The sequence below is a fragment of the Astatotilapia calliptera genome, chromosome 18, assembly GCF_964374335.1.
Source record: "Astatotilapia calliptera chromosome 18, fAstCal68.1, whole genome shotgun sequence".
NCBI lineage: Eukaryota > Metazoa > Chordata > Actinopteri > Cichliformes > Cichlidae > Astatotilapia > Astatotilapia calliptera.
In genome coordinates this window covers 26,876,726-26,900,638 of record NC_137439.1, presented here as the reverse complement: position 1 = coordinate 26,900,638, position 23,913 = coordinate 26,876,726, and the positions used below count along the sequence as shown (strand labels likewise).

Genomic DNA, 23,913 nt, shown 5'->3' with positions numbered 1-23,913 from the left:
GATCAGATTTTCAAAATGTATAAATAGTTATTGGTCAACAAACAGGACAGTTTGTGGCCATTCAGTACAAGTTTTATCCTTCACATACAAAGATTCATTTTTCTGAACCATTTAATGATATTATGTACCATAGATGGTGAACTTGCTAGATCATTTGGTAATTGACTTTATTACTTTTGAGATGTTCCACCGTGTGTTTATTAGCATTATACAACTTTTTCAGTTTTTTTGTCCCTTTCCTCTTTTGGAAAGTGATTAATTTGTGCTTTTATTTACATTTTACAAAGCTTTACAACAGGAGTTTCATTTCTGTACATTTTACGGTTGTGTGCTCATCCTGTTTCTTCAGGTGAACCTCTTCTCTTAAGTCCTTCTTTCACTAAAAGTGTCATCTTCTAACCAAAAAGTTTGAATCAAATATTTTTGAAATTAAAGTAATAATAAGATACTAATTGTAGCAATAATCACATTTAATTTTTAAACCTGCATAGAAATACAAGTCTAAAATCCTGTGAATGAAACAATAAAGAGTCTGGCAAAGTGTGACATTATGAGGGAGAAGTTTATTGAGGAGAGATACAGAGACACAGAAAATAACAACTGATGCATTTCCCCAATTTAACAGTACGCCCTCTGCTAAACAATGCAATTTCACTACAAATGGAACCGTTTTGCTGTTGGTCATCAGCAGATTTATCTTTTTTTAATTACCTTTACCTATCCCCTTCTACATTTAGCTTTGGCAATACAGAATTGTAGTTCATGCCGGTAAGGCAGTCTAAATTAGAGAGAAGGGAGCATTTAGTGAGTAGAGACACGAGAGAGAACGATTAAAGCGCTAGGATCCTTGATGAGGTCTTTATAGTCCACAGGTACAGTATCTCCTTATCATTACCTACTTTATATACATTAGAACACAGTTTAGGCCCACATACACAATAACAAACTGACAGAGAAGCACTTATACGTTGACAATACAACCTTGAGCGCTGATACAAACGCTGACCAGCCAGCTTAAGTGATTGCGAGTAAAACGGAAGAGACTAGAAGAGTTTGAAAATAGGAATGCTAGTCATGATATGCATGGAGTCGCATGTTTCGAACCTGAGAAAAAGGCTAAATGGAAACATGTAAGAACATGTCCTTTCTTTGTTAATGGATGAACGTGTGTTCTGCCACGTTAAAATAGGTATTCTTTCTCTTTTCATCTTACTGTCAGCGTCTGCATCGAAGCTTAAGGCTGCAAGGGTCACAATTTGACCATTGTTACAGCACAGGTGGACACCTATGACGAGGTTAAATGCAGTATTGAGGCTGTTTTCTATATAGAGAGAATACTGAAGGTGCTCCTCAGCCTTGCTATGTGTGTATGGCTGCTACTACAACACAGGAACAACTCACAAAAGTCCAACATTAAAATTGACCCCGGAGGGTTTTTTGATTCATCATTAACAGCTTTGACCATGAAAACAAATAGAAACTGAAACGCCAACAAACGTGCAGACAGACGGCACATGCTCACGTGTTCCCGCACGCCCATACACACGCACATACACATAGTTATCCGCACACGAAAATGCATATTCACACATATACTAAGTTACAACTTCTGTTCCTAAGAGAACATCAAGCTGATATTTAACACTTAGGAGGGGAGGGGGCATTATACAATAAATTAATACAATACTAAATCAAACTCAGCCTACATATAGGCAAATTAGTCCCTCCCCCATATACATACGCACAAAACACGCATACACGCACGCACTCTACACACATACACTCCCATGCAATAAAAGCAGCTTATGTGCCATGCTGCATTTTGGAATGAGTAGGGCAGTACGACTGCTGAGCGTATTTTCATGTAGAAGCAGCAAAGTGGGGGCGGTGGTTGACTTGGCAAAGGGTTTGTGGACGGGGGAGAGGTTCCAGGGACCGATACTGGGTAGTGGACCTGCTAAGCAAACCTGGACCACAGGCGAGCAACAAGCACACGTACACATACACCACAAGACAAGTACCATATTGTACATAAATATATGGACATCGTCACCTGGCAGGAAATCGAGGGTCAAAGGGGGTCAAAGACTTCAGTGTCAGCACTAAGAAGAGACCAGGACAGCAGAGCCATGGCTAAGAGTGGGGGGATGAAATGGATAAGGGAAGGAGATAAGGATATGGGGAATCCCTTTATATGATTATGGAGGGACTTGTCTTGTAGGAGATGGAGGGGGCCGCCGACTTAGGGAAAGTATAGGTAATTATGTGGTGTGAGGTGCCGTAGAGCAGGAATATAAGGTGATTTTTGAAAAGATGAGAAGAAAAAAGAAGAGAAGGGAAGATGAGATAAGAGGGTAACCTTTAGTGTTCACACAAATTTAAAAGATATTTCTTTACATCGTGAATAAGATATGTAAATAGGAAATTAACAAGAAAAAGTAAAAACTTTGTCTTCCACACTAAAGCCAAATAAATATAAAATCTGAGGAATGTAGAGATTATTTATTGAAGCAGTTTGTCATTTTGGGAAATACAAGTCTGTATTATACTGTGCTCATTTCTGTAAGCTAAATATTAAGCTACTACTAGCAGTAAGTTAGCTTAGCCTAGCATAAGCTAGCCTGGTTGGCTCAGTCAGAATATCTGGCATAAGTTTGGGGTTTTTTGTACAGATATGAGCAGATATAATGTGTTACATTATACTGGCTAACTGTGTAACCTTTACGTACTAGCTGTTTCCTGCCTTGTGTAAATGGGGATGGTGGTAGCTTTGTGTCAAGTGTGTGAATGTTAGCTAGAAAGCCCTTTAGCATTGAAAAAAGGGCTTGTTGGAGTGGGTGTCAATGAATGAATGAGCCATATTGTATAAACTGCTTTGAGCGCACAAGTAGATATGAAACCAGTGCATTTAACATATTCACAGTAAAATACAGAAATGCCAGTGAGATCAGTGTGAGGGACGTTCCACATGGTGTTTGCCATAAAGCTAATGCACATTTGCTCAAACCTCCTTCTCCTGAGAATTAGTTTCATATTGCATTTTATTTCAAAATCTGTGTATTTTTGAACTTTTAGGTATACCATGTGACTTACAGAAGAATCTGTATTAATATTAAACGGCATTTACTTCAGGTCACTGCTCAACTATTGTTAGTTGACTACTACAGAAGCCCCAGGAGAGCAGATTGCTGCTGAAAAATATAAAACTCATAAAGAGCACATAAAGACCTGTTTCTAGATTTACTTTTCTCAAATTTGATCATTTCTAGGTGATTCCATATTTTATTCAATCAGTAAATGAATAGAGTACTTAATACAAAGAAAAGAGAACTGGAAGCGAGGACTGTACTCACCTTGGGATGCTAGGAGGGGCCCGATTTGGGCGGCTGGGAGCCTGAGGGCTATCAGCACTGTTATTGAAGGGCCCCAGGGGTCCTGGGCGGTTTGGTGGTGGCGGGGCCCCTCTGGGAGCTGGACGTTGGCCTGAAGACATCCTCCTTGGAGCAGTGGGGCTGGGAGGAGGAGACCTGGACAAGGCAAGATATGCGGTAACAGAATATCGTCATACCACCAAATGCCTTTATTTCAAATGGCCACAGTCTCCATGTGTACTGTAATTTTACTTTACCTGCGACCACCAGTAGATCCTCCCACCCAGGAGGTGTCAACAGGTGGAGGCAGTGGGACAGTAATGGTAGAAGTGGAGATATCACCGATGATAGCCAGCGCCTCCTTCAAGGCCTGGTGGGTTCTCAGTACCTCGTCTCTCCTCTGGGCCTGCTCCTGGGACTCATCCATTAGGGCATTCTGGTCACCGGCAGAGTACAGCTGGGCCAACAGCTCTGCGTTGATGAAGTCTTTCACCTAGTGGCAGAAAGAGGTAGTGGAAGATGGAAAATCATAATTGTGAAAATGAAGAAAAAGCACAGTCCTGCTGTTTTAATACAGTAACAACCAAAGAAAATTTGTCTTTGTTTCCTATTTAATGAAGACATCTAAGTATTTATTTTTACATTGTTGATCATGAGATGCATGATGGTCTTGGGCATGAGGTCCCTGATGCACTTGTTGACTATAGCCATATAAGAGTCCACCAGGTTACGGATGGTTTCCACTTTACGCTCAAGCTGAGGGTCCATGGAGAAGTTGTCTGTGCTAGTGGTCTTCTCACTCTCAACCTGCAGATGTAGAAAGGCAGCATTTAGATCCATGCTGGCAAGTGTACATTTGCATGTTAACTTCAGATTTTCTATAATTTTGCTTTGTTCTGTATATTTTATATTGGATTTGTTTTTTACTTTAAAGCATAGTATGCGGGATCACAAGTCACCGTATGTTATGTGTACACGAGTGTTTTCCTTTTCCCATGTTGCCCTGTATGTAGTTGTAACCTTCCCATTTTATTGTAAAGGTTAGTTGCTTATGTGGATTTCTGTGACCTTTCACATCTTTGTTCTTCACCCTGCCCTCATTATTTTTTTTTTATTTAGTTCACCTGTGCCTTGTCTGTGCAAATAATCCATGTGATATTTGATCATAGTCTTGTCTCCCCGTCTTGTGTCTTTTCCTGCTGGCTTTCTGTATTTGCCTCATTTGGGTTACTGGATTTTTTTCGTTGCTGCAACTGCATCACTTTTTGTTCACTTCAAGTTTTCTTTAAATATGTTTTGATTAACTCTAACCTTAAACCTGACCTGCCTTAAGCCTCATGCTCTCAGCAACTGGCTCTACATAAAAATTAAATGAAAGGAGCTAAATTAATGGAATTTTTTCCAACCGTAATTGTCTTCTCAGGATAGACCCCAGCACGCAGGAGAGACGATTTCCAGCTGTCCACATCATCCTGAGAGTCGCAGGCCAACTCCAGGGTGCGATTGTCCTTATACACATTCCTGAGGACAGGAGAGCATGTGTGAGACAAAGCGAGAACAAAGCTCATAATCTGTACTATCCCATGTAAAAAAAGCAGAAGAGTGTATTTAATTAAGCAAATAATCTGGATTTCTCAATTTGAAATCTGCTTCTGATACAGTATCAAACAGAAGGCCAAGTTGAACCCACTGTAAAAATCATACATTTCTATAGCAGACAGTAAAAGGGAGAGGAACTTTAATTTAATGCATTTAATGCTTTGTCTATTACTTATTTACTTTGATGCAATATGAATGGTCATGAATGACGTCTTTATCAGTTGGAAAAGCTGTAAAACCAATAAAAATTATAGTTAAAAGTCTAAAATTCATGCCTTCTACCCATCTGCCAAAGCAGTCCAGTGGGCCAGATGAGAATATTTGGCAGACCGATTCTGGCCCTCATGCCTTCTGTTTGACACCCCTATGCATTGTCACTGTATTTGCACATAATCAAATTCAGATGACGATGCAAAAAATGTCTAATTTTTTAAGTTAACAAGAACAAAACTTAGAAAACTGATCAGGTACATGTGAAGGCGATCTCTCGCCAAAATTATTCGATCAATAAAAGTAATTTCCCTTCACCTTTAACTGGCCACAAACTAAAGTCATTTCCATTTCTCCTTTTAGGCTATGAAACAGAGTCTGAGTCGAACTCACAGAGTCACCTTTAATATTTAAGAATGTGCAGTTTAAAGTTTCAAACCTCTAATGTGAGGCTATCATGTTAAAAATAAACAGCGGCAGAGAGCACACACTGAGCAGTAACTTAAATATGTTAATCTCTTTATTTTACTCATTTATTTTATTCTCCATGCTTGTGACGATCAAAGTAACAATTCTTTCTGCAGCATTAGGCCTGCCAGTGTTGCATTTTCTTTATTTTTTACATTCTTCATATCTATTCCTTTGAGAATGCCTCTGATTAGAGTTAGTGGTGCTCAGTTGATGAACAGAATCAAATGACACATCCAAGCCTCTTTTTAAATATGAACAAATCAACATATGTATATGCTTATTTGCTAGATGGTGTTTTGGCACTCTGCACATACATCAGCTCACTACTGCAACATCAAGACCTTCAAGGACCTCAGTTTGTTGCGGCAATTTTCTATAACATGCGCTGTCTAAAAGATAGTGTGTCGTAGCACCAAATGTACATCAAATGTAACTGTCAAACTTCAAAAACTGAGAAGGATCGAACCTAAATCTTTGTAGCTTGTCTTAACCTGTATTCACACTCCACTATAAGAAACATAATCCCAAACATTTCAGCCTCTGCTTCAACACACAGGCCTCCGTCTTCTCCATGCGTGTGCTCTAATAAGTCTTGGTTCCTCTAGGCATCTATAAATCCGACTATTACAAAGGTTAATAAAAAAGCAGATATTTGAAGATCTCTCAGCTGACCTTGACTCCGTGTTAAAGATGCAGAATATGTGCTTGCTGGACATAAAACTCTTCTCCACGTCGCGCACCTTCAGGTTGTCCAGGGGCAGCATGTACTTCTTCTCTTTCTCCTGCGGACCAGGAAAGCAGAAGGTACGTACCGCAATCACTTTTTTTAACCGAAACATTTTCATCTGCCATGCAAAGAACAGCATTATGTGACATAGGTAAGAGAAAAGGTGACATCCATTTTTTTGTTTTTTGTAAGAGAGGAAAAAGAGCTGAAAGAGTAAGAGGAGGGACAGGAGGGAGGAGGAATGGGGGAGAAATGAGAGTGGGAGGTAAGAGGGGGGGTAGGAGGGGTGGGGGGGCAGTGGGGTGAGTAGGTGGGAAGGGAGAAACAGAAAGAAAAAGGGAGAAGGAGAGCACATGTGGAAGTCATTACAGTGTGGGTCAAGACACAGTCGTTCTTCACGGTGCGTTTGCTGGTGGAGAGCTGGTAGCTGTCGGGCGGGGAAACTCTGGTCGTGGTTAAGAAGGAGAAAACGCTGATATAATCGCACAGGAGGTCCAGATAACACACCACTCAAGCAGTGGTGTTGATGTGGAGGACACACAGGTTCTGGCAGGAGCTGTGACAGATCTTTTATTTTTTTCATCCCAGCCTTCATCTTTCTTAACTGTCTTTTTTTTCCTTTTATCCCTCCCCCTCAATATTTTTTCAATATTTTTCCTTCCCATTCCAGAGGGGCCCACTTCCTGCCTGATTTTTCTTCTTCTTTTTTCTTTTTTTTGAATGAGGGAGAGAGAGAGGGAGCAAGAGAGATTAAATGACAGCCTGGCGTTAAAACTCAACATCTGGTAGTGCTTAGCAGCACACAGGGAAGCAGGGAAGGAGGGAGAAGTTAAAGAGATGGCGGCTGAAGGAGGGAGGAAGAAAGACCGAGAAGAAGGAGTGCTGAAGTGGATTTACAAAAGATTTGCAGAACAAAGTCCACATCTGGCGCGATGGTCTGGAACGTGGTGCTAGATGCTTGCAGGTAAGAATTAAAGGAGATAAGGACGGGAGAAGAAGACGCAGGAAAACTCTGCAGACCCTTCTGTGTTCTATTCCCCAAGGGGTCACTACAACCCATATATGGTCACACAGGTCCCCTCCCTCTTCCTCTCCCTTTCTCACTCACTCACTCACTCCCCCCACCTCTGCCTCCCCCCCACCCTCCGTCTCTCTCTTTCCCTCTTTTTTGTAATATCCCCTCCCTGAACGTGTAGCCAGTCTGTCCCGGTCGTCTGAGCGAATATGCCACGTCAAGGCTGGATACTCCTCATGGCCGGCGTGACCAAAACGGACCGCGAGGGGACCCCGAGCTTAAACGCCCACCAAAACAAATAAGCGAGAGATGCGACCCAAAAACCAAAAGGGGGGAAAGAGACGAATGCGGATGAGACAGAAACTTTTTTGAAAAGTTTTCGACACGCTGGATCCTTTGCTGCCAAAATGGAGAGGAGGCGAAGGGAGGGCACGGACGACGGAGCCGCAAGCATCTGGGGAAGCAGGAAAACCAGCGCACAAGGCCTGGCTCTAATTCCGGCTCCGTCCACCCAGTGTTCAGACTACCTGTTCATTGTCATACTGGTGTACAGTAGTCTGCACATTGGTTAGACTGGGCATGGACCCTCTTCTGTCAGTCTGTCTTTCTGTGTCCCTTTCTCTCTCTCTGTTTCTATATCAGGTCTTTGACATGTGTGTGTGTGTGGGGTGGGTTTGTTTTTATTGCATCTTTTGCCTCTTCCTCACTCTTCACTATTTTGAATCTTTTTGCAGTCTGTATTTGTTCCGTATCATCTGTATTTTGTCCAAAGCGCCCTCTAACGCTCACCACTTTCCTTTCGGTTCTTTTGGGGAATAAACATATATCACCAAACATCACCAACACTAAGTGCAGCTTTGAAAAACCAGGGTGTAAAAAAAAGAAGAAGAAGAAAAAAAAAGAATCAGTCCAATCAGAAGCTTTAACCCACAAGCTCGCATAATTTATGGCATGAATGAGTAAATGTGCAGGCTGCTAGCCTGGTGCCTCTGATGAAGATGTGGTCCTGTGGAAGTGGGGGTGGGGGGATTGGGGAGGAGGAGGAGGAGGAGGAGCGAATGTGGCTGCAAAGCATCAAACACAAGCCAAAGGAACGAAGGGCCAATCAATCAAGTGGAGTTTGAAAATACAGTCAGACACCTCCAGGGAAGTTATTTCAGTGGGTGGTCAGAATGGGACTGGAAAACTGTGAGGCACAGGACAAAGGAGCTATAGTAGACTTCTAAGGTGTCGAACGCTAAATGCTAAAGGCTGATAGGAAAAGTGCGATAACGCAAATAAAACAAAAGAGAGCTATACTCATAAATATGGCTTCAGCTAAGAGCGATTGTTCCGTCTATTAAGTTGAGATCTTGTGCTGGAGCTCTTTTGCACACTGTGACACATTTAAGCATTACACATATGAAGGATTAAAGGAAATGACTGTCATGAAGTGATTGGTAAGGATGTTGAAGGTCGGTCGAATTGCGGGAAGGGGGGGGGGGGTGTTGAGCAGGGCACTGATATTGAGTCGAGGGGTTTCTCTTCACCGCAAACACTGGAGGCTCATGTTTGGATTACAAACTTATAATTTTCCTGCCAAGAATGCGAGCAGTTCCAAAGTAACTGGCAGCCACATTAAGAGGGAGAGAGAGAGAGGGAGAGAGTGGGTGAGTGTGCAGATGTGTCTATGTGCATCCACGCATGTGCACGTGCATTGGGACTATAGAAAGTTCACAGAGTGTAAAACAGAAATATACAAGGCGAAGCCAGCGGAGTCTATAATTTCCTGCACCACCACACTGACGTCTCAAATGACAATCTTTGGACTCGGCGCTGCGCGGCCCCATGTGCTGGTCTCAGGGCTGAGTGTGCTTTCATATATTTTGGGTGTCTGCGATTGAACATTTGGTTGGGATTTGGTCCTGTTCCAAATTTGCAAAAGAAGAAGAAGAAGCAAATGCCTAAACTCCCAAAGGAAAGAGGTGGGGAGAGAAGAAAGAGAGATATGAGGGGGGTTGAGGGGGGATTCGAGACAAAACACAAGATGAACGGAAAGACTGAGTGAATGACAGAAATGTGGCCAAAACTCCTCGCAATGGTGACTCATACAGTAAACTGCTCCATCACGGTGATGATCTGCTGCTCAGCAATGCCTGAAAAATGCACAAAAAGCAGTCGACCGGTCTGGGGATAAGTCGAAAGAACGGCCAATTGGAAGCACATATGTTGTAATGAAGGCTGCAGAGAAGGCCATTGTCTCTGTGCATTCCCCTTTTTGGAGCCGTACCACAGCAAGAGACTAAACGAGGCCCAATAAACAAGCAGAGACCACACCGACTGGCTGAGGGAGTTGCAGTGTGTCTGCCTATCTACACTTGCTGTGCAGAATATCCTCCAACCTGTACAGCAGGCACAGACAGGCAGATAGACATCAGCCCACCAAGATTAAGCCAGGAGGATGGACCGAATGCTTCATCCTGTTCATGCAGGCTTGTGGTGCAGATGGTGTGCTCAGCTACAAGACCAGTATGCTGCTGCTGGTTGGTCTGTACTTGATATTTTCAAGGATAACTGAAATAAATAAATAAATAAAATTCTTTTTGACCAGTGATTTGAGTCATGTATCCATGTAGAAAGTTGAATGCTCCTTCCTTTCAGCATAGCGTCTTTAAGTTTTAGTTATTTTTATCCCAGTATAGTAAACGTGTGACATAATATCAGTATTTTCAGGACGAAACAAAAAATTCAAAGTCAAAAAGTCTAATTAACTATAAGGAGACAAGCGTGGATACTGAATCCAAACACTTAAATCCTGGCCTCCTCATCACAACAGCCAACGCCTCACACAGCACATTTGAGCCACAGAAATAACATTGTATAAAAATACTGATCATAGCCGCTTTAAACCTACCTCGTCATCCTTGAACCAGGAGAGACTCTCAGCAGTCAGGACAAACCAGTACTCCTTGGCTCCTCCCTTCATGATGCTGATATTGTTAATAGTCAGCCAGCCTTTGCGGATGACCTGTGAGGTGGAAGGAGGTGAGGTCAGAAAGTCAGGAAGACATCTACGGACAAACCCTGCCCCCAAAAAAGTAAATAAAAACATAAACTACACGTAAAAGAAAGCGAACGACACGGTCCTAATGATCAACGACTCCTCCGCCTTTCAAGACGGACACCGCAAATTAGTGCAAATCACCCAAAGCATGACTTGCGATGAAATGCGTGTGAAGGTCAGGTTAGGTGTGTCTTTGTGACTCACGGCAGAGCCGAGCGTGTGACTGTGTGTCAGTGCGATCTCATTCACTGTGCTCACAATGCCACAAGCAGAGGCCCGTGTTAGCTGGTTAAGTGACCGCCGTGTTTAGTGCTTCAAGCACACAGAGTGTGTGTGTGTGTGTCTCCTGTGGTGTATTAACCCTACAAGCCCTACATAAACAGGCCAGAGGGCACAGTGCCAAGTGATTATTAGGTTAGATAACTGTCAGTCTTACACCGCCTAAGACTCACAAAGGAGGTTACCCGAATCATTACAAAGCCTTTGTGTCTTAGGCCCAAATGAGAGAGCTGCTTTGTAGCTGAAAGCATCCCAGGACACCAAAAAGAAATCTTTTTTTTACGCTTCTTATCTTATCTTAGAGATTTACTTTAACAGCCATGCCAAAAGCACATTTTCACTATTACATGTTTAGCTGGTAACCCCCTGTAGTCTGTGGGCCTTGGTGGGTGTAGGCGGTGTTAGAAAGCACACATTTATTAAAGAAAACTCTTACGATCAGGCCTGATGCAGGAGGAGAGGAGGCCTACAACAGGAAGGGATGTGGGGGTTTTAGACACCATGTGGCACTAAAAAAAAAGGCAAATTTTCTAATGCAACTTGTTTTAAAGTTGACCCTCTGTTGAGCCTCTGGCCAACAGAAGTGTACACAGCCAATTAGCATTCTTTACCTGTCAGAGTGGAAAATGAGGGGAAAATGTTTTCTTTTATGTAGCAGTGCTGGAGAGCACCACACAATGGGCTGAGTTGTTACTGCAGGCACAAATTACATTGCAAACCATAACCCACAATGAGCGATACTCACCAACAGACACCCAGCTAAGAGGGCAGCTGAGATTCTCACTAAGGGATGGGGATGAAATGCAAAGTGGCACCTTGATGACACAGGAGGGGTTCAAACAAAGGGAAATGTCTCAACAACAACAACACCAGTGATGATGGTGGCAAAAAGTAACAGAACCCAAGAGATTCTTTCACTAAGGCTACTGGAAGCAAATAAAAATAAAGAAATAAAGAGATCAAAATAAAACACACTGTTCAAAGTTGGTGCCCAATTAAAACATAATACAACATGCATGACGAAAGGGAGAAATAAGTAATAACATAATCTAAAAAAACAATGCAAAGGTAAAATGCATATAACATAATGTTTGTGCAATGCATAAGATTTACTCAAATGAAAGAGAGTGCTTTGCACAAGATCTCTTTCATTTCAGCTCTTTGTATTTTCTTTGCAGTAGCCATCTTGCCGCTGTGTGGGTGTGCAGTACTCCCTCGACCTCCACTGTTTGACACACGAGACGTGACAAATGCTCACCTGATTGCCTGCTGAACTCTGGCTCTTATTAGTCTGACTGCTCCTCTGCTGCGCGCTGCCGCCCAGAAGCAACAAAACAGAGATGGAAGGGCGATGCGGAGATGAGAGGCAAACACAGAGAAAATAGAAGGTGACAAACATGATGGGGTAAAAGAGGAGTTTCTAAGCATTTGTTTTTACTAGCCTGACATGAGCAGTATTAAAGAATGCATCATAGTAGAGCTAAGTTGAGGGATTGACTCTTTACTTAGCAAATCCAATGAAGTCTTCGTGGTTAGTGTTGATGTAAGAGAGCTGGATGTCAATCAACAGCAGAACCTGGAAATGAAAATCAATGTGTGAATTTGGGTAAAATATTCGCATTGACTTTCTTTAGTTGGACAAGCAGCATTAAGACCTCACTTTTTTCTGTACTTTAAAAAAATGGACATATATCCAGTGTGTCAACTGGTTTGTGAAACCCTGTTATGAATCATAGACAGTATGACACACAAATGTGACTTCTGGGTTGGAAAAATGAAGTCAATGCTGAAGTGCCTTAAACCTGCACTGGTTGCAAGTAACTTCCAATCCTATAGAAATCTATAGGGAAACAGCTTTTTGATGTAAACACTGACCTGTTCAGTTTGTGATCTCAGTCACTCATTTTGGTTCATGTTGAATAAAACAAAATTGAATCTTTATCATTGTGTTTCAAAGTATTAGATTATCTGTATGAAACTGCACTGTCATTGACTTAACAATGTGTCAATCATGTGTTATTAGCCTATGAACATGCAGTTTCACAGGTCAAATTGTCATATCTATTATTTTGCAAAGATTTGATTTATTTTATTTATCTATTTTGTATATTACATTAAATTATTTTGAAGATGTTGACAGTAGAAGCTCTCAAAAACTTCAGAAAGAAGCAGTGAGATAATGGTAGCTTACACCCATCTTTTATTCTGTTTGTTTAGCAGTGTCAAATTTTAATATTTGTCCATGTTGGTTTCTTTCTTCTCAGGAAAAGACCATGTTCGGGGGGAAAGATGGAGTGCTAAGGTGTAGGTTGTATTGACACAACAGAGACACAGCTACTTGCTAATTAGTGCTAAGTAATCTCATAGTATTATAGTGTACTAATATAGTGACAGCTAAAAATTTACTCACTAAAAACCAGAGCATGTGAAGCAACACTTAATAATCTGTCATATTATTGTCAAATATTTGCACTAAAGTGCCTCAAAAGACTCGTTGATGCTCGCTAGCTTGAGCAGTAGCCGGGTTAGCCTATGTTAGCATGAAGAATATAAACAGAGAAACAGCTAGCTTGGCGCTATCCAGAACATAAAGCCAAAGTGTGCCATTTGTACACAAGTGACAAGTTTTGGAAAAATTGTGAGATAATCTTTGCTATTTTTTTATATTTGTTTTGTTTGTTGCCTTTGAGTTGTTACTAAACAGTAACAAAACAAACCTGATCCTTGGCCCGACTCTCTCTGTCTCGGATGTGAGACGTGACAATTCTCTCAGTTTCCTCACGCAGCATAGGGAAGCATTCCAGCTGAAAACATAGTAAACAGCTTATGACTCCTTCTACATAATGAATGTGAAATAATATCATAAATAATGAAAAACTTTAGATGAAAACCCGAAACATCAGTCTGGTAATATTGTTCCAGTACAACAAAGCCAATGAGCAGACGCGCTACCTTGTTAGAACACTGGCGTACGGTGTTAATCAGCTCCTGGATGACCATGTCCACACACTTGACACAAGGCTCCTTCAGCTTTATGACCTGCTTCTTCACGATGGCTTCAAATGCCATGTCTGGGGTGAAAAGTCCAGTCCTGAATCCCACGAAGAGTGCAAGAAAAGAGATGATGAACATTAGTAACACATGTTTTGGTTCCACATATATTCCTGCTTTTGATTTGTGTTTTGATTCAGCTAGATGTAACCACAGCCTTCACATGTGGTTCTGAAAATAAATAGATCACCATCTTCTACTGACGTGAGTCACTGCAGACCTGTTTTTGTTTTTGGAAGGAATTCAGGCTCAAAATGTGGTGGTGTCTTAAATGTCAGATTTTCTCTTGCTTGGGTGGCATTTTTTTTGGTTCCAGTGGCTAACCACTGTGAATCAATATAGAAACACACATAGTCAGAACTGAACATAATAAAAGAAAAGGCCTGCTCCACCCCAGTTCATAAATACTCATACAAACTTTATACTTTCAGGCCTTTTCACAAACCAAGCTCAATGCTGGTAATTTCTCACCATACCAGAATGAATATCTGTGGCCACAGCCAGAAAGCTGTGAGCAGTAGCAGAGCACAGGCTCAAAATGTTTGAGGAACTGGATGCTTGAGCTTGAAAAACTGGCATGAACTACTTTTGGCAAGTTGATGTGGGCCTGTACAAGGTATTGTTGGAACAAAGACTAGTTTAGGCAATATCATATTCTCACCTGATAGACAAAACCCTACCTGATACCGTGGATGTTCTTGATGGCATAACTGATCTCGCGACGCATCTCCTTCTCATCACACTCCATCTGCGGAGAACAGAGAGGAAGAAATGAAAGAACTGAACAAATGTAATGGATGGGACAGCGGGAAGACTGCAAGAGCTCTTCATGCTGAAAGATTAAAGAGAAAGAACATTCTGCACTCGGAGTGTGAAGAAACATCGCTAATGGTGAGGCTATTTGAGGATCATTCAAAAGAAAATCACAATAGAGAATAAAGGATGGAATTACAGTGTGCATGAAGAATAGGGAGGAAGCAGAGGAGGAAAACAAAGGAAGAAATGATGTACTTTAGTCATATACATTCTTCAAAACTTACATTTGGTTAAAATGAGAAAGAAAAAAAACGAGGGGTGTCACTGTTTCTGCTGTTCCAGATTCACGAAACAACAGAAGGTGGAGTTTTATGTCATTAGGTACTAATATGTACAAATAGGCCAAAGCTACAACTTATGACATGCCCTCATCTGAAAATGCACAGGGAGGATTGGGGCTAAAAAAAAAAGAAAGATACACCATCCTATTTAATCAAACAACTGCCATATAATGTTGTTTTAAAGCTTTCATCTAAGTATCTGTGTCATTTTAAAATCCTGGCTGTGAGACTGTGTTAAATGTGACCCCAGTGATTGCATTTCGTTTTAACTTCAGTATATCACCTTGACCAACTCAAAGGGGAAACGCTCATGAAAGATGCGGTTGATTTTTGCTCCACCAGACAACTCCACTGTGTCCACCTGGTCCCCTGAACCCTCAATTCTCTTCTCAAAGTCCACGGAGAACTGCTGCACCATCCTGTAACATGAAAAATGGAAAACCTCAAAATAAATCAACGATGATTCATCATATTCAATATATGGTAGGATTTCTGCAGCAAACACATTTTCTGCCAGCAAAATCGAATCTGAATGCTTTGTCCGTGGGAAAAATGGGGTACTGACTGCAGCAGCTGCTTGGTTTTGCGAGACGGGTCATCGGGTCGGTATCCCCGGTATTCCTCTGCCTCTTTATCCAGAGCCAACAGCTGGGACTGCAGCTTGCTGCGGAAAGCTGGCAGGGTGTCCCGGATGTGGTTGGTAAGTTGCTTTAGAGACACAAAGCCACCATATGAAACGCATTAAAATCATGGTTTCATTGATAATTCTTACATATTTGCCATTTTTTGCAATACAGAATAATTACAGTCAGGACTGTTTATTTTACTGTAATCAAGGAGGATTTAGCCAAACACTCATTCAGTTACACTGCAGAATGAAAATGTGAAATGTTTCCTCCAGTAAATGATAAATTATTAGGAGCTGAGCTAGAAAGCGTGAGTGTGTTTTCCATCTACTTACAGTCTTATATCACCCACACTGATATGCTGTATAATGGAAGCCAACAATAAAAAAAAAGTAGGCCGCCCTCTTATTAATTATGTAAAGTGTATGGTGGAGAAGCATTGGTGGGGAACCTGTGATCACCTGGTTGAGCATTTTCTGCAGGCGTGGAGTGCCCATTTTCTCAGCCATGTGCCTGTATGCTGGGTGGGACAAAAAAAACTTCCTCTCGGCTTCTAAAGCTGCCTTAATGTCCTTCCTTCCATCAATATCCTTCTGACTGCGATTCACCACTCCGATGTACCCTGGGAGCGAACAAAGACGAATATAAAAAAAAAACGAGAATCTTAGTAGCAACTACACGAGTAAAATAATGAGAGAATGGATGTGAAAGCAGGTAAAACCTGGACAGACATTTGACTCTGAGAACAAGAACACAGATTGAAGTTTTCAGAGCGGAGGAACTGTAGGAGAAGAGAAATGGCAAGAGCCAAATAGAAGCTGGCTACATCGCAATAAAACAAACACACACCTCTCCGAAGTGGAAGCAATTTGTTCTCCAGGACATCACGGGCGTCTGTGCCCTCATCCATCAAATCCAATTTGGTGATCACTCCAATAGTCCTCAGACCTGGAAAGGGCATCAAAAAGACGTACAATGGGAAAGGAAGTGATAGTCATTAGGAAACACTAGTTTCTTTTAAAGGTTTTGGGTTACTCTTTTTAAGCACAGAATTAGATTAGAATTAAATTTTTTGCAGTTTTGCCTGCTTTTAAATCAAACAGTATGGATGCGACTGAAGTGCAGACTTTCAACTTTAATTCAAGGGGTTTAACAAAAATTTTGCTTTAACCGTTTAGGAATTCCAGCCATTTCTGATAAAATACTTGTATTATTTTAAATATAAGAACTGTTTTCTATACTTGAAAGAAACTCCTTCGCATTTAGTCACTGCCTGAAGTCTAGAACCCATAAACGTCAACATATGCTATGTTTACCCCCTTAAGATGCCCATCTAGGCTTTTTTTGTGGGTCTCTCTGCCTTCAGTTTTGTCTTCAGTAGCGGAAACGCATGCTCTATTGGGATGGGATCCGATTTTGCCATTGAAGAATATTCCTTTTCCTTGAGAAGTCTTTGAATTGCTTTTGCAGTATGCTTGGCTCATTATCCATTTGCACTGTGAACCACTGTCTGATCAGTTTTGCAGCGACAGCACTCCTCACACGTCATCCTGCTGCTTCTATCAGCAGTCACATGATCGATAAACACTAGTGACCCAGTTCCACAGCCATACATGTCCATGTCATAACGCTACCATCACCATGTCTGACAGATAACGTGGTATCCTTCAGATCATGAGCTCTCCTTCTCCTGTTTGTCTCCTCTCATCTTTCTGGTGCAAAGCAATCTTGCTCTCATCTGCCCAAAGAACTTTTTTCCAGATCTGTTTTCTGGCTAATCTGGTCTTCTTGAGTGTAACTCGTGGTTTGCACCATGTATTTCCATTAATTAAGGTGTTTCTAGATTGTAAACCTTGATAATATTAACGGTTTATGATATCTCTCAGGTTTTTCAGGCAAAATGATGGCCTTCCTCACTTGCACTCACATTTCTTTGGGCCCCATATTTAAAATGTCAGTGAAAAGCTATAAAATACAAAAGATTTTACCTAACAACAACAGAACAGACTTCATATGGCCATGAAACTGCTGTCGGTCAACCAAGAAACCTTTGAACCTCTGAAAATGGGAAACTTTGTATAAAAATGGGTGTAATTACTAAACAGTCAATGCCATTTTTTTTTTTTCAAACTCACCAGATTAATGCTCACAGCTTGCACTTCAATTACACACAGATTGTTTGATTTAAAATCCACTCTAGTGAGTATTTTGTTTTTTGTATTTATTACAGTGTAAAATTATACAATCCTCACACTGAGCAAAAAAGCTTATATTACACATCTGCTTCCTTTTATAATTAACTACACATTTATTGTTTGTTGTCCATTATACTAAATGTTCCCATTTGGGGCTCATGAAGGTCTGGGCCTTAATCCAGCTTTGCATCCAGCTCTTGCTGTATTTTATTGCTTCCCTTTTTCCACGCTTTGTTCTTCTTTTCTCTATTCTAAAGCATCCTTTCTCTGTTTCTGCTTACCTCCTGTATTCCTTCACCTCACTTTTCTTGTCTGATATAATTCGTCTTTCACACAAGGTTATTTTGTTCAAGTCCTCTTTTTGGCTATTTCACCCGCTTGTCCACTTGTGTATTTTCGTCTCCTGTCTGAAGGTCAAACTGTTCAGTTAGGTGGATTCTTTTCTCTTTTCTTATCATTTCTATTCATCTCATGCAGCTTTTTCTTACCCCCAACTTATCTGCCTATCTTTATTTCCACACAAGTTAAGACATTCGTTTTCTTTCCCTTTCCTTGTTTATCATTTGATTTGTGCATTCCTCATCTCCACTCTCCTCTTCTCTCAGACCCTCGTTTCTAATAAAAATGTGACACTTGATCATTCCCTACAGGGAAATTCTGCTTCCACATTCAGAGCAGTCAAAGCACAAGGTCAGACACTGAGCACCCACCCTGCAGCTGACAGAGATTGAAAGTCTTACTGAGGCTGGCCCAGTAACCACAAAGCCACTGTGTACTGACTTCATTTCCTTCAGTTTCTCATTCTACATCCTTGCTACAGCCTCTTTTATTCCCAATATCTGGTGCTTACCCCAGCATCCTTGCCTTACCCTGGGGGTCCACATCCTTCGCCAGTTTCAGGGCATCAGAGTTGGCCAGGTCAGTGTTGGCCGGAGTGACGGCCAGGATCAAGCAGCTCTCTCTGGTGATGAACTGCATGATCATATCCCTGATCTGTTGCTCGATGTCCGCGGGCTGGTCTCCGACTGGCACCTTAGTGATCCCCGGAAGGTCGATGAGAGTCAGGTTCAATACTGCACAATCAGAGGAATGCAATGTAAGAACTGGTTTGACATTTCTGTGATGTGCAGCTAGTCCAACATTCATTTAACTATGGTGGTTGATAACTAGAACATTTGGCTAGATTCTGTCTGTTCAACTGTTCAACAGTGCATAAATATGTAGGCGGCTCTGAGATACCATAATTTAAATCAGCAAATTAGAGCAAACAGCTAAAGGTTAAATGAGTAAATACACAGCTATGCACGCTTTTACTAACTGCAAGCTAGTTTTACCTCATAAGTTATCACCAGTTTCACATTTCCAGCTTAAAATTAGCTTTTTTTAAAGTGTATCATCTGTGGTTAAAGCTTTATAATAATACGAGTAGTCATTTTTGCAGCAATAAAGTTCTGTGAAGCAGATACAGTGGGAGAACAACTTCCATTGACGACTAAACAGGTAAATAAAGTGCTATGAAATAAAAGTCTTAGTCGGTAAGCCAGCCATCTCTCAGCATTTCAAGGCAGGTAGATGATGCTATTAGCTTTTAAAATGAAAGACAATCCACATTATCAGTTTGACAGAAGGTCACAGAAGGTGGGAAGCTGAATTGGCTAGTCTATTATTTCATATCCCTTTAATTCTGTGACTTATATGGCTATAAAAAATGCCTCTTCTTAATAGCACAAACAATCTGAGGGCAGCACAACGGAATATGCTATGCAACCATATCAACACAGAGCCTTTAAATGATCTGGTTGCCTGCCTGCCTTTCACATCATCAAAACTCATTCATATCCAGCACAATAACTTCACAAGCAAAACTATCTTCTTTGTTTCTAATGACCCAGTTTTTAAAGAGTCTATCTGCCAACTGTTCAAACGAGGAGCGAGAGTATGATGACTCACAGCTTTTCACGTTCTAGTTTGATTCAAAAGTGTTACTGCATACTGGCACTTGGCAGTAAAAAGAGGAAAAAGGTGAGTTATTCCTTTCGCACCATTAGGGGAGTAAACCCGCAGGTTGATGGGGACGGGAGATATGCCTTTGTTGGCCCCCGTGACACGGTCCGTCTCTCCCTCGATCTCCTGGCGAACCTCGTCGAAGTCTGTGAACTTTTTCCCTTTGCAGTGGAGGAATTCAGCCCATTCTGAGAGGATGAAAATGGAGAGCATATAACAGAGATTAGTAATGGCTGTGCTGCATGTGTCTGAGTGGAAAATAATGCCAGAGCGGGAGGGAATAAAAGCCAGAGAGAGAGGGAAAAAAAAGCAGTACCATTTTAAAAGGAGAGAGGAGGAGGCTGCATTTGTGTGTTTCGTGTGTGTGTGTGTGTGTGTGTGTGTGTGTGTGTGTGTGTGTGTGTGTGTGTGTGTGTGTGTGTGTAAGAGCATGTGTGTTTGCATGCTAGCAAGTGTGGGTGTGTGGCTGTGTGCACCCACCTGCAGAAGAGTTGATAAGCTGCAGAACCAGGGGCCTGCGGGTGACAATGCCAGATCCACGGGGCAGAAAGTCCCTGAGGACAGACAGTCAATCAAAACTCATTACATCAAACCGCAGCAAATGTAAACCTCTTTCCAAGAAAGGCTATAGATAGCATAATGATAATGTTATTTACAGCTTCTACTTTTGAAGCCTTGGAAGGCAAATTTCTTATAATTACACCAGTTACGATGGCATGACAGGTAGCGTAAAGCTTTCAGTGTCATTCGTGTAGTCTGCTGTAGGCCATTTCAAAACAAGTGGGGGAAAAGGGGCCATTTTAAAACATGTCCTGTGGCTTTCAGCTGCTGCTACTGCAACACAATAACTCTAACAGTAAAGAACAACCTGACCCGATAAACAACAGGTCAGAATAGAGAGCTGCATCGCTGACGGCGAGCTCTCCCAGTTTAAAATAGTGACTTGCACATGCAGGCATGCCACACACCTATCAGCCTGCCTCTTATGCTTTAAGGTCTGTTTCAAGAACCTTATTAACACATATTGACCCTCAGAAGTCCCTAAAGTGGGTGAGTTGTTTTTCCTTTTTTTAAAAGCCCACTACTTGTCCATTCAGCGCTGTGCAGAGCCAGTGCTGGACAGATGGACCGTTACTCAGCATCACGACTCTAAATGAGGGCTGAAACAGAACTAAATCAATGCATCCATCTGGAACTGCGTGCTTGTAAGAACATGCAATATGTGGTTACAAAGACATTCAAGCTAATGGCATTTTAGTTGTGCACCTCCATAAACACTGACAGGCAGGCTTTAAAAGAGTGGCCAGAATGGGTGCAGCAGATAACGACTGACTTTCAAGTATGTAGTGTGGTTCAAGCTTCAAAAACAGTAGTAATGAAATGGCATCTTTTAATAGACCCTCCCTGCATGTAAAATATTCTCATCTAAAAGTAAATGTCGACACTATATGCTGTAATGTATGCTTTCGAGTGTCTGGAATCTGAGCATAGCTCCAATAACCCCGCTGGTATTCTTTCCAGAGACACAGAAATCATCACGGCCAACAGCTTGTTTTGCAGACAGAGCAGTGGACTTCTCCCCTTAAAACGGACACGTGACGGGATCCCTAATCGATTTAAAAAGCAAAGTTCTCATCAAATTTAGAGAATATACGATTAGTACGTCTCTCTATTAATAGACAACTGAGGGACGCTATAATTAGCTGTCAATTAAAAGGTCCCCAATCTCTTTAAAATGCATGGTTATAAAGAAACCATGGCAACACATTATTGTCTGAGAATAGTGAGATTCTTGTAGCAGATAACACACTAGTAGCTACTGGACAGCAGGAAAAAATGTCATTGTGGAGCCTGGATGTATTTCTCATTTTCAGATTCACTGCTTGCTGCTTATGGAGTTGGAAAAAACAACAACAACCCAGATATATAAATCAAGGGTGAAAAAATTATGAATATTCATGTGTTTGGAGAAGTGGGAGCTGACACCTCTGCATGAACAGTAGGATGGTGCTTTTATAAAGGTTACATGCAGCAATCTGCATTTTACACAACATCCGAACATAACGCCATCAGTACATGGTTCACGGAAAAGCAGCGGTTATTATTTTTAGGGTTGTGAGGTGGCCTCCTGCAGCTGGTGCTGATTGGGCCAAAATCCCCAAAGGTGCTGCTGTAACCCAAATAAAGCCTCCATCCCCTGTTGGCGGTCACAAGATATGGATATGTGGTACCAAAAAAAAGAGAAAATAAAACAGCAGCACAGAAAGTGACTGAATCTGCTCGCCTTAAGGTGCTTCAACTGTGACTTAAAGCAGGGGAAAGATGGTCTGAACTCTATGGGGCCAATCTCTTATGTCATCCTCAAGGTTAAAGTGAGAAGGGATTATCCTATTTCTGTTTGTCAATTTTACCTGCCTACAAAGTTCTCCAGCACAGAGCTCTTTCCTGCACTCTGGCCTCCGACCACTGCGATCTGCGGCAGGTCTAGGTTGCAGGCCTGGCCGATGGAGCTGAAGGCATCCTGCAGCTTGTTGACCAGCGGGATCAGCTCCTCCATGCCACGGTTTCCCATGGTGCCTTTAGACGGAAGGAATTGAGAGAGAGAGCAGGAGGAGGAGGAGAGATGAGGGGGAAAAGATGTGGCTCTGCTATATTAGTCCAGGACTACCGCGGTGCTTGTTGATGTAGTGAAGTCATCTAGGCGCGCATTGCCCCGAGCCAAGCGAGGGTCGGACCGACTGTGGAAGCAGCGGAGAGAGAGAGAGCGGACAAGAGAGAGGCCAAGAAGGAAACATACAGCGGGAAAAAGAGCGAGAGAGAGAGAGAGAGGCGCAGAGAGGAGATGTGAACAGATAGGGACAGACAATTGAGACAATTGCGCAGTTGCTTCCAACCACCACAGCCCCCCTCCCCTCTCTCCTTTTCTCTTCCCCCCACTATTTCTCTCTATTTCTATTTCCCTTTGACACAAAAACACACAATCACAGCGACACACACACACATGAAGGCTACACTTTCAAGGGCATTCGGTGAGCTCCATATCGCCACCGTGCGCAGTCCCGTGCTCCGGGAGGCTTGACAAATCAAACACGAATCACGCTTTAACAAACGGCACAACAAAGCATCCTTCGCGGCGAGAGGACACACACGCATACGGTGATATCGCAATAGAAAACAGCTACCAGTAGAAAAAAAAAATGCAGCACGGGATTGATGCCAAGATTGTGGTAAACTATTGTGCGGCTGTGACATTTACCCCGCCTCAGGATTCCCTCGGTGTTTTCAGTGCCCGGTCGCTGTCCAGTGCTGAAACGAGGCGCAGATCAGGCAGCAGAGACGAGTGACACAAGACCCTCGGATGATTATACGAGCACCACCTGCTATGGCGGTGCATCGGCTTAGCGTGAAACTCCTGTGCATTAATGGTGCTCGCCTGCGGGGGCTGGCGTTACGCTCGGCTGGATGTCAGAGCTCTCATCCCGATCCCAAATTTGCCTTTGACAGATTAATCATTTTCCCCTCGCTCTCTCGCTCCTCTTTTTTTCCGCGGTGTAATTGCGAAGCTGTCAGAGGCTATCGACGCTTCGGAGGACCAATAGAAATCTCGAGATTGAAGCCGAGGCAGAGAAACGCGGCTCCCTATTGGCTGGGCGAGTACAGGTTAGGCCTACCTGAGCCCGCCCCCTGTTTACATCCGTGCAGTTTCTGCCGCTGTGACTCATGCGGCACGGCTGCGCATCGCTGCAACAGAAGAGGTGAATGCGCTCCTGCAGATCCCCGCAGTAGCAGCCGAAAGCAGCTGTCGTAAATTTCTACCGCTTTCAGACGTGGCACGGTCGTTTTATGACACCTTGCTTTTATGCGCGATAGAATATGATCCTGTATGGCACTCAAACCACGCTCGGTGATGTAAAGAGCGTATGGGGTTTGCTCTTGAGCAGGCACAGACGTGTGAGGCCTGGCCTCCTGACTGGTGGAAGCGGTCATGCGGAAAGGACGGTGCCATCCTGCCTTAACCTCAAGCAGGACGGCATCTGTGCCTGGTAGCGCCGGGTGACATCTGCTGTCATCAGAAATAGTCTTTAAGGAGAAAACTGGTTTGCTTTCAAGAGCCCTGAGCCGAGAGGTTAAAGAGTAAAGTGCTGGCTCATAAATGGAGGCCACAGTGGAGCCTTCCATTTATTTAAATTATAGTAAAAGCTCAGGGGTTAGTCGGCATTTCCCC

General features: G+C 42.4%; 1 protein-coding gene and 1 long non-coding RNA gene across 5 annotated transcripts; one reads left to right on the top strand and one right to left on the bottom strand.

The window, feature by feature from the left end:
* Window positions 1-543: 543 nt before the first annotated feature.
* On the bottom strand, window positions 544-23,282 carry dnm3b (dynamin 3b). Of its 4 annotated transcripts, none has more exons than XM_080293331.1 (22): window positions 22,945-23,282; window positions 22,100-22,426; window positions 20,169-20,242; window positions 19,727-19,876; window positions 18,554-18,757; window positions 16,339-16,437; window positions 15,951-16,111; window positions 15,429-15,571; window positions 15,147-15,282; window positions 14,447-14,514; window positions 13,668-13,806; window positions 13,433-13,519; window positions 12,221-12,291; window positions 11,974-12,028; window positions 11,152-11,181; window positions 10,287-10,400; window positions 6,324-6,433; window positions 4,778-4,892; window positions 4,014-4,178; window positions 3,629-3,864; window positions 3,354-3,527; window positions 544-2,241 (listed from the first exon to the last, which is right to left on the bottom strand). In XM_080293331.1, the coding sequence occupies exons 2-22, from the start codon at window positions 22,258-22,260 to the stop codon at window positions 2,199-2,201; spliced, it is 2,535 nt and encodes an 844-aa protein (XP_080149457.1). In that variant the 5' UTR covers window positions 22,261-22,426; window positions 22,945-23,282; the 3' UTR covers window positions 544-2,198. The 4 variants fall into 4 exon arrangements, with proteins under 4 accessions (XP_080149457.1, XP_080149458.1, XP_026005195.1 ...); XM_080293332.1 differs by having other exon boundaries at window positions 22,100-22,265; window positions 22,945-23,071; XM_080293333.1 differs by having other exon boundaries at window positions 1,996-2,214.
* On the top strand, window positions 7,176-13,436 carry LOC145422062 (uncharacterized). Its single transcript, XR_013903440.1, has 3 exons — window positions 7,176-7,342; window positions 11,894-12,103; window positions 12,980-13,436. It is a non-coding gene; the product is annotated as an uncharacterized LOC145422062 (long non-coding RNA).
* Window positions 23,283-23,913: the final 631 nt, after the last annotated feature.